This window comes from Anomaloglossus baeobatrachus, chromosome 9, assembly GCF_048569485.1.
Source record: "Anomaloglossus baeobatrachus isolate aAnoBae1 chromosome 9, aAnoBae1.hap1, whole genome shotgun sequence".
NCBI lineage: Eukaryota > Metazoa > Chordata > Amphibia > Anura > Aromobatidae > Anomaloglossus > Anomaloglossus baeobatrachus.
The window spans coordinates 116,329,828-116,340,712 of NC_134361.1; the positions used below are offsets into that span (position 1 = coordinate 116,329,828).

Below are 10,885 nucleotides of genomic sequence, written 5' to 3' on the forward strand. Positions count from 1 at the left end.
AGTAGCACTCGGACACAAAGTAGTACTCCTTTTTTTTTTATTAATTCTTTAATTTTGTTACCAGTCACTCAATGCATGAAAATCATTTTAGTATTACCTTATTTAGTTGTGTTTTTTCAATTCGGAAATTCACGAATATTTACTCTTTAGTCAGGTCATGTTTTCACATGGTGACTCCTTATGTGTTTTTAATGGGTCACCATCTCAGTAACTAAATCTGCCTGTATAATTAATCTGTATATGCTAAAAGGATAAAATATTGATCACATTATTGTATGATGCCGTCAGGGTTTTATCACTTTATGTAAATAGCCATGGTCTAGTCATTGGCAGAGGGAACAGGAGGAAGATCAGTCATTTCTAAAGCAAAGTGACAAAAAGCATCATTATTACAGTAAATTGTATGTCTCCTGATCCTCGCCAGCTCATTATTATTTCATCAATCAGTGGTAATTTTCACTAATTGATCTTTACAAGTCAAAGGTCCCTAAGATAACACAGAGACGTCTTAGGTAAAATCCAGAATAACCCGATGAGTAAGTTACTAGGAAGGTTTTATGAGGTCGCTGGAAAATCCTTATTGCATTGTAATTAGCCACGTTCCCTGAGGCATCACATACAACTTCATTAAGATCATGGTCACATCAGACCAAGACTCTGGAGCAGGAACAGAAACCTGAAAAGCAGAAACCCACAAGATAATGATTCTAGTGACGCTCCCGGAAGAAAAGCTTCTGGTGACATCGGCCACTTTACATCGCGCAGAAAATGCCACAATTATTCTCTGTGTTTCCTGGGCGGATTCTTCACTTAGCTCCTCCTGTTTCCTTTGACATAGCAATGATGTAAGAATACAGATATATATATATATATATATGGCCAAAATAAATATCTCTGGACAGAACTAAAGACACAAGACAGCAAAACAGCCATCAAAAATCCCAGCTGAGACGTCTCAAGTGTCGTCACGATGCTTTCTGCACTCGTCAATGTAAGTGACATATATACGAGGATTCAATTAACTTTCCTAAAACTGACTTTTATCTTCCACATTTCTGTGCATAAGCAAAGACGTATACTTAGATAGATATACTGATTATTCACATTTAGATTCTTTATTTTCTGAAACTTAATTCCACCTGTGTATATATTATGGATATATTTCAGGTTTTCAAAATTATTATTATTATTATTATTTTATACATGACACATTTGTTTTCAGCATGATATCACAAGATCTTAGCTTACATATTTATTTGCTATATTTCTTTCTTGTACATTTATTTTGGAAATTCTTGTTATTTTTTAAAAAATGTAAAGAAAATATTCACAGTTTATTTTGCTAAAACAAATTGATATAATTGTTACAAACACTTTTCAAACGTTTTAGAAATATTTCCATCTCCTGCATTTTACAAGTGATGTGAGGATGGAGCGGCCTCTACTGGTTGGATGAAGCATTACACTCACAGGCAGTTTTCTCAGTTTAGAACAAACAAGAGGAAAAAATTCTGTACGACAGATATATAAATATAATATGGGATGAAAAAGAAAAATGAAAAAATTCCTTAGGGACATATCTCACATATATTATAGCATAGAAATATAATTAATGATTTTTATTTCATTTAGTCAAACTCCTAGCAGAGACAGCATGCAAACATCAAATAATAAATATTATTAAGTTAATTAATAATAATAATAATAAAGTTTATTTATATAGCGCCAACATATTCCACAGCACTTTACAAACCGGTGGGGGGTTGTATAGACCAGACCTGGGCAAGGGGCGGCCCGCGGGCCACATCCGGCCCGCCTACTCTGTGACCGGCCTGCCTGTCTTCAGCCGGTGCAGTGGACCCGGGCTGCAGCGTGCCGGGCAGAGAGCGATCCTACAGGTCCGCACAGTAAGTGCAGGCAGCGGAACGCAGGAGTCTCTGCTCTGTTCCCTGCCGGCACTTTGTCAGTGACACACGCGCGCGCTCTGATGTTATCAGTACTGCGCTGCGTGTGTCATTTTAAAAGTTCCCGCCGGGCAGGAGAATGAACAGCACAGCGGGGGCCGTACAACAGAAGGAGCAGCTCAGCGGGGGGCCTGTACGGATGTGCCTGAGGACGGGGACGATAACAAGGGAGGGGTAAGTAGTGACTAATAAGCTGAGGAGGGGACAATGGGGGAGGGGGACTGGTGACTAATACTGGGGGTGTAGTTTTACAGGTGTAGTATATGGTGTTGTGTATATAGTGGTGTAGTATCTGGTGGTGTAGTACATGGGGTCAGGAGCGTAACGACCGCGGTCGCAGAAGTCGCCACTGCGACCGGGCCAGCAGGGTTATAGGGGCCCGGCATCCGCTCTGCAGAGCCAGCTGCCGGGCCCCTATGTGTAGTGCCGCTGTGTAGTGGCCGACAATGCGATCGTCAGGGGGCCGGCCTGTGAGTCAGGGGAGCCCAGTGTCCATAGAGGGGTCCCTGACCTGGAGAGGCCCACCAGCCGTTTCTGAGCTGCAGCAGAGCAGGAGTGCTCCTGACCTGCACAGCAGACGGAATCTCCATCCTGCAGGACCTGCGATGATGTCACGCCCATGTGACTGTGTGGGAGGAGACACAGGATGCCGGGCAGAAAGCAGGAGATACTGAATCCTGAAAGAGATTTGGACACATGATGACTGGTAATAAGAAAAGAGGGGACATGAGGGGAAGGGGGCTGCAGGGTGAGGGGCATATGAGGGAAGATGGAGTTGCAGGGTGAGTGGCATATGAGGGAAGATGGAGTTTCAGGGTGAGTGGCATATGAGGGCTGCAGACTGACAGAAGGATGTGAACGGGTGCAGAGTGTTTGAGAGGGGTAAGTTGGGGTACAGGCAGGGTGAGATATGTGGGCATGGTGTGTGACATATTGGGGTGTAGTGTGTGTGATCTGGGGGGTGCAGGCTGTATGGGGAGCAGGGTGTGTGAGATATGGGTGTGCAGGTTGTATGGGGAGCAGGGTATGTGAGATATGGGGGTGTAGTGTGTGTGATATGGGGGTGCAGGCTGTATGGAGAGCAGGGTATGTGACATATGGGGGTGTAGTGTGTGTGATATGGGGGTGCAGGCTGTATGGGGTGCAGGGTGTGTGACATATGGGGGTGTAGTGTGTGTGATATGGGGGTGCAGGCTGTATGGGGTGCAGGGTGTGTGACATATGGGGGTGTAGTGTGTGATATGGGGGTGCAGGCTGTATGGGGAGCAGGGTGTGTGACATATGGGGGTGTAGTATATTACAGGTGTGCTATATGGGGGTGTAGTATATTACAGATGTAGTATATAGGGATGTAGTGATGTAGTATATTACAGGTGTACTATATGGAGGTATAGTATATTACTGGTGTACTATATGGAGGTGTAGTATATTACAGGTGTATTATACTGAGGTATAGTATATTACAGGTGTACTATATGGAGGTGTAGTATATTACAGGTGTGCTATATGGAGGTGTAGTATATTACAGGTGTAGTATATAGGGATGTAGTGATGTAGTATATTACAGGTGTACTATATGGAGGTGTAGTATATTACAGGTTTACTATATGGAGGTGTAGTATATTTCAGGTGTACTATATGGAGGTGTAGTATATTACAGGTGTGCTATATGGAGGTGTAGTATATTACAGGTGTGCTATATGGAGGTGTAGTATATTACAGGTGTGCTATATGGAGGTGTAGTATATTACAGGTGTGCTATATGGAGGTGTAGTATATTACAGGTGTACTATATGGGGGTGTACTATATTACAGGTGTAGTATATGGGGTTTAGTGATGTAGTTTATTACAGGTGTAGTATATAGGGGTGTAGTGATGTAGTTTATTACAGGTGTAGTATATGGAGGGGGTGTAGTAATGTATTATATTGGGTAGAACTGAGGTAATTATATTAGTCCGGCCCTCTAAACCAATCCCAATTTCTCATGCGGCCCCATGGGAAAATTAATTGCCCACCCCTGGTATAGACAAATACAAAACAAAATAGTACATAATTCAACAGCTACAGTCGGAATGAGGGCCCTGCTCGAAAGCTTACAATCTATGGGGAAAAAGGGGGACACAAGAGGTAAAGCACACTTGTAGATCTGGCCGGCCAGTGTTATGCTAGTAATTATACATCTATCTTTATTATAAATACATGCTGTCAATCCCGCGAAAAAAAGGATAGGTTCCCTTTAGTGAACTAGGAATTATTGTTACAATTTTCCCTTTTGAGGCTTCACTCTACACAACCAAATACTGATCATTCAGTGCTTGCATTGTCACACAGAGCACAGACGCGTCCTGCTGGGGTAACACCCAATTCTCAACTGATTCATACATTAAGGCCTAAAGGTACCATCACACTAAGCAACATCGCTAGCAACATCGCTGCTGAGGCACAACTTGCTAGCGATGTTGCTGTGTGTGACATCCAGCAACAACCTGGCCCCTGCTGTGAGGTCGTTGGTTGTTGCTGAATGTCCTGGGCCATTTTTTAGTTGTTGCTCTCCCGCTGTGAAGCGCACATCGCTGTGTGTGACAGTGACAGAGCAACAACTAAATGTGCAGGCAGCAGGAGCCGGCATCTGCGGACGCTGGTAACCACGGTAAATATCGGGTAACCAAGAAGCCCTTCCCTTGGTTACCCGATATTTACCTTCGTTACCAGCGTCCGCCGCTCTCAGCTGTCAGTGCCGGCTCCTGCTCTGTGCCCATGTAGCTGCAGTACACATCGGGTAATTAACCCCATGTGTACTGTAGCTAGGAGAGCAGGGAGCCAGCGCTAAGCAGTGTGCGTGACTCCCTGATCTCTGCACATGTAGCTGCAGTACACATCGGGTAATTAACCCCATGTGTATTGTGGCTAGGTGTGCGCTGGTAACCAAGGTAAATATCGGGTTGGTTACCCGATATTTACCTTAGTTACCAAGCGCAGCATGCTTCCACGTGTAGCGATGCTCCAGCGATCTCTGCCAGGTCAGGTTGCCGGTGGGATCGCTGGAGCGTCGCTTAGTGTGACATCTCACCAGCGACCTCCTAGCAACTTACCAGCGATCCCTATCAGGTTGTATCGTTGTTGGGATCGCTGGTAAGTTGTTTAGTGTGACTGGGCCTTAAGACACACGGCATTAAAATCGGAGCGAGTGGAGTGCGATAAAACATCACATTCCACTCAGACCAATATTAGCCTGTGTGTCAGCACACATGAGCGATTATTTTCTCAGCCCTAATCAGACCGAGAAAACAATTGCAGCATGCTGTGGGTGCAATTCGATCCTTGTTTCTCTCGCATCCATTCAAGTCTATGGGGCGAGAGAAAAATCACACTGCACTCGCAGTACACCGGTGTACCACGAGTGCAGGGCGAGAATGGCAATAGCCGGCAACGAAAGAGAGATAAATCCCTCCACTCCGCAGCGCCGGAACTCTCCTCCTCAGCGCCGACCCGTCCCCCGCAGCTGTGGTCCAATCGCATGATCGGACCTCAGTCGCAATGACACTCACATGACACTCGGCACCCGCTGTGCTGCCAGCGTGAGCAGTGTCATGCGAGGATCGCACTAAGCCCCGTGTGGCCCCGGCCTTAGAAATATAATAATGGAGAAATATCGGAGGAATAGCAGAGGAATAGCGGAGAAATAACACAACACTTAGTGCATATGTGCCCAGTTCACATACAGTTAACATTAGAGAATCACAGTTGTCAGTGTCTCATACTAGAAGATTTATCCCGCGTATTCTATAGTAATGTGATCGCCAACACATGTTCTAGTTACAATGTTTCTTTCTTCCAGAAAACTGAGAAATTTCATAAACTTTCGAGACATCTTCACAAGTCTGCAGTGAAAGGTAAATATTTATCATCACCCTCAACGTTCTCTCTTTCCCCTGAAAATGTGACCTTCATGTGACCTTGTACCATGAGGCCAGAATGATAGTAATGCAGAGATTGTCTTTATAAGAAGTTGTATCAGACACAGATAAAACAAACAAATGTAAGACCAAAGTAAAATCCCCTGAACAATAGAGGGTCAGGACACTTTACTAATGATACGTTTCCTTCTAGTGATTACTGGAAACCAGTTGGAAGACACAGTAACCAGCAGTTTTGCTTCATTTATCGATGGGATCCGCCCGGAGCATCTGTCTGATGTCGTCCGTCACAGAAGTAAACGCATGGTCCTGGACAACATTGGTGTGGGACTGGTTGGCAGCACAACACATGTCTTTAAGATTGTGGTGAAATACTGCCAGGTAAATACCCACAATTTTCCATTCTTTACATGGATTATTCTTGAAGTATATTTTTGTGAGTCTGAATTATACTGAATAGAGCCCAGATATGGGTGTACAGGGTGTGATACTGATAATGGGGGAAGTATTGAAGAACATTGGTGTATTCGGTATATTAATGCCACGTTCTGGGATACACATGTGATCGGGGCTCTGATATTTTGTGTCAGAGGTTCCATTAATACTTGTAAGTTATCATAAAATTATTATTTTGGTTAAATTATTATGTATGTTATTGATTATTTTAGGACCTGCACTTCTCATCCTATGGAAATTCCGCCTTTTGTTCAGTCTACGGCCAAAAAGGTTTAAAGCTTTCACCAACCCTGGCAGCCTATGCTAATGGTGTCGCTGTAAGTATATAGTATAAAGAGCCATAGTAACAGGAAATATAACATTGTATTCAGCACTAACCGGTCATCATTTGTCAGTAAATGGGTTCTCCTGTCTTGTGATAAAACTTTGCAGTTACTCTACATGACTGCAGTCTCCTGAATTCTTACTCCACACACACCGCACACTGTCAGGATTCTCCGGTGAGAGCGGGTGGTCATGTGGCCGTAAGTATGCAGCTATGTGCCAACTAGACGTGCTCAGCCTCACTCAGTTCACTTGTATTGAGCACGTCTAGTCTGAATGTGGCCAGAAGGATGAAAATCACAAACTTACGGTCACATGACGACCCCAGCAATGTAGAATCCTGATAGTGTGCGGTGTGTGCTGTAAGAGTTCAGAAGTCTGCAATCATCTAGAGTGACTGCATAATTTTATCACCAGATTGAACAACCCCTTTAATCATAACACAAAAGAAGGCTTATATAGATAATCTGCCTATTCACACAGGTGCACTCCATGGACTTTGACGATACATGGCACCCTGCCACCCACCCATCAGGCGCTGTGCTTCCTGCCATTCTGGCACTGTCTCAGATGCTTTCACATGACAGAAGAGTCAGTGGGGAAGATCTCCTGACAGCGTTCAATGTAGGGATTGAAATTCAAGGAAGACTGATGAGTTTCTCTAGTGAAGCAAAGAATATTCCTAAAAAGTGAGTAATTCGCTCTATTGAGCGCATAGTGACTATTGCTGAAGAAAACTATGTTACATTGTATAATTTATTAGAATTAGTTCATGAAATGTTTTCTTTTTTACAGATTTCACCCACCCTCTGTCGTCGGCACCATGGGAAGTGCAGCAGCTTCAGCCAAACTTCTTGCATTAGACAAAGACCAATGTACCCATGCCCTGGCGATCGCAGCCTCTCTCGCGGGTGCTCCAATGGCAAATGCTGCCACTCTAGCCAAGCCATTACACATCGGCAATGCAACTAGATTAGGGCTAGAAGCTGCCATTCTGGCTGCTAATGGTATGGAGGCCAACTCTCTCATACTTGATGATGTGCCCGGATGCTCTGGTTTTAGTGCTTTTTATGGTGACTATCAGCCTAAAGCTCTTGCTTCACCTGGAAATCAGTATGAATTTCTTCTTGAGAAGCAAGACATTGCTTTCAAGTCTTTTCCAGCACATTTAGGAATGCACTGGATCGCTGACGCTTCTGTCTCAGTGAGAAACAGGTTTGAAGAGCAATATGGTTCATTTGACCCATCTGCCATTCAGACTATTGTTCTTAGAATTCCAGTCTCCAAATACATCAACAGACCCTTCCCTGACTCCGAGCATCAGGCTCGTCACTCCTTCCAGTTCAATGCCTGTACGGCTCTACTGGATGGGGAAGTCAACATTAAGTCTTTCCATGAAGAGAAAATGTTTCGTAAGGAAATCCATAATCTCCTGAGCAAAGTGGTAGTGGAGCACCCACGAGACAATGAGGCCAACTTTGATAAGATGTATGGAGAAGTGGCCTTGCTGCTGAAAAATGGAGATGTGATTATTGGAAAATGTGACACTTTTTATGGGCACTGGAGGAAACCTTTGAGCCGAGAATCTCTACTGAAGAAATTCATGTCCAATGCTGGTGACATCCTACAGAAAAACCAAATTCAGGGGGTAATCCAGATGGTAGAGAATCTAGAGAGTATCTCCGATAGCTCACAGTTACCCCTCCTGCTCCAGTAACTTCAGAAAATGGTTCTTATTTTATAACTGAAAAGAAAAGACTGAATTCAGATGTTTACAAAGATTCCTGTAATCTGCCCAATGCAGCGATGACCAATGATGGTCAATGTATGTTCAATAAGTCTTAGTTTGGATGTGAATATTTATGTATATTTATATTTTGGAAGTGAAGTGTCTGTGTATTCATCGGAGACAGGATAGCCGTCAGATTGGGATTACAAGACAACATCTGTCATAGAAAGATATGTGATTTATGTGTGCGCCGTGTTCACAAATCATAAGTCAATGGGGCCAGCTGATCACCGCTGAGATCTCTCATCATATGGATCCAGCACAGTGTTGTGGCTTCGGTAATAAAATATCACAATTTGTATTATTTGTACAGTAACTAATCATGTATGGATTATCTGATTAACGGAATTAGATAAATGATTCAGCAACTTATGTCCAGTCTGGAAAGTTGTTGAATTCTGCTTCTGTGACCCGATCACAAGTTTCTCCTTTCTTTGTATATAAAACTCGATTAAAGTATCTACGATGATGTTTTTTATTTTGTATATTATTTGTAAGTTATTTAATAAATTTTCATCAAACAGTATTTAATATCCAGCTTGCATTCTTTATCACAGGCCTTTAGAAAATATATTTTTGATATCATAAAAGTATAATGAGATGTTGTGATGCACCTTTACAAGAGAAAATGCATTAAATCACCCACACAGGGGGCACATTTACAACATAACCGGTAATAGAACAATTGGGGAAAAAAGCAGGAGGGAAGGTGCACGTAAATGCTTGCCATGCCATGATGCACCGAGCGCCTGTACTTGGTTTAAACAGTCATTCTGTGCAGAGTCCCTTTAAAGTCAGGACTTCAATTTGGCCATTCTAAAACTTTAACTTTTTCTTTATTCATTAGTAGAGTGACTTGTGTTTTTGGATTATTATCTTGCTGCAAGACCCACATCTTCTTGAGATTCAGCTCATGTACAGATGTCCTGATATTCTCCTTTAGAATTTGTTGACTTAAAGGGAACCTGTCACCAGAATTGGTGACTATCAGCTGCGGCCACCACCAGTGGGCTCTTATATACAGCATGTTAGAATGCTCTATATAAGAGCCCAGGCCGCTGTGTAGAGCGTAAAAATGACTTTATAATACTCACCTAAATGGTTGGTGCAGTGCGGATGGGTCAAATGGGTGTCTCCGTTGTCCGGGTGCGGTGCTTCCGCTTTCGGACATCTTTGTCCTCCTTCTTCTGTGTTCCAGCCTGGGCCCCACCCTGGTATATATCCTCCGTTGTGCATAAAAAAAAAATCATATGCTGACCTAATCTAGCAGGTCTTGATGGGTCCAGTGTGCGGGGCTCGGGGCGACCACAACCTCTGTCCCCCGTTAGCAGGACATCTAGAGAAAAGGAAAATGCCCTGATTAATGACCCAGTTTTAACATCTGCTCCATGTAACCTCATACAAAATGTGTCCGCTGATGGCTGAGGTGCGTCGGCAAATGGGGTATGGGGAAGAGCCACCAATTTCCCTTTGCATTGGGACCTAGCAGTCATGGGGGCAAACTGCTCTGTACCCTCATAGTTTTCTCTAATTTTAGCAAATTTGAATCTTGTACACAGCTGTGATATAATGTGGAGCTGCTACCTGCGGTTTTTTTTTGTGTTGTTCCAATACACAAAAAAAAATAAACACCAGGCCGGTGTAATCATCCACACAGGCCAACATTGAGGTCCTGCGCAGGGGCACTACAATACTTTCATCTGCCCTGCTCAGGGCAGATCAAAATGCGCCTGTGCAGGACCTCAATGCCGGCCTGTGTGCATGACGTAAGACGCGTCATGCACCCAGGCTTCAGAGGCAGGAGGACAAATATGGCTGAAAGAGGAGGCACCGCACCGGTACAATGGAGACACCCATCTGACCCATCTGCACTGCACCGACCATTTTGAATTGCTTCTGGTTGAATTACTCGGTATCGGCTATGGTAAGAAAATAGTGTCACGAAAGCTTACAACATTTTGGGTATGCAGCACGACCTCCCTTAGATGTTTATGCTGAAGATCAGAAGAACAAGTGGCTGTGGCTCGAACCCCATAGACTCCTGGTAGGGAAGTCAACATATCAGAGTCACTTGGCAAGTCATCAGTGATATGGATCGGGGATCGTACTGATCACATAGTGATCGTGTACACGATCCCGACCACGAGCTTTCCTAGGAAGATCGTGTTACGGATCGGGTCCAGATTGGGTCATGGGCTGTAAAAAAAAAAGAAGCACATTATTAAAAAACATTGTCATTATACTTACAGGTCCCGTGATGTGTCCTGCAGACTCCCAGCAGCTCCTGCTTCTGAGTCCGATCATTGCTGTGCCTCGAGTGATATGCAGGACCTTCAATGATGTCATAGCATGTGACTGTCTGGTGTGAATGTTGATTGGCTTACAAACTGATCACATGACTATGACGTCATCAAAGGTCCTGGTGACTGAACT

The 10,885-nt window shown here is 43.8% G+C and overlaps 1 protein-coding gene across 1 annotated transcript; it reads left to right on the forward strand.

Annotated features, from left to right (window-relative positions):
• The first annotated feature begins 910 nt into the window (after positions 1 to 910).
• Positions 911 to 8,962, forward strand: LOC142250550 (cis-aconitate decarboxylase-like). The gene is made up of 6 exons (XM_075322728.1): positions 911 to 991; positions 5,805 to 5,859; positions 6,077 to 6,264; positions 6,552 to 6,656; positions 7,147 to 7,352; positions 7,459 to 8,962. The coding sequence occupies exons 1-6, from the start codon at positions 971 to 973 to the stop codon at positions 8,378 to 8,380; spliced, it is 1,497 nt and encodes a 498-aa protein (XP_075178843.1). The 5' UTR covers positions 911 to 970; the 3' UTR covers positions 8,381 to 8,962.
• The last annotated feature ends 1,923 nt before the right edge of the window (positions 8,963 to 10,885 follow it).

Coding starts and splice junctions, on each gene's coding strand:
- LOC142250550 (XM_075322728.1), top strand. CDS start 971: ATGCTTTCTGCACTCGTCAAT. Junction 992..5,804: donor TGCTTTCTGCACTCGTCAAT/GTAAGTGACATA, acceptor TCTTTCTTCCAG/AAAACTGAGAAATTTCATAA. Junction 6,265..6,551: donor TTGTGGTGAAATACTGCCAG/GTAAATACCCAC, acceptor TGATTATTTTAG/GACCTGCACTTCTCATCCTA.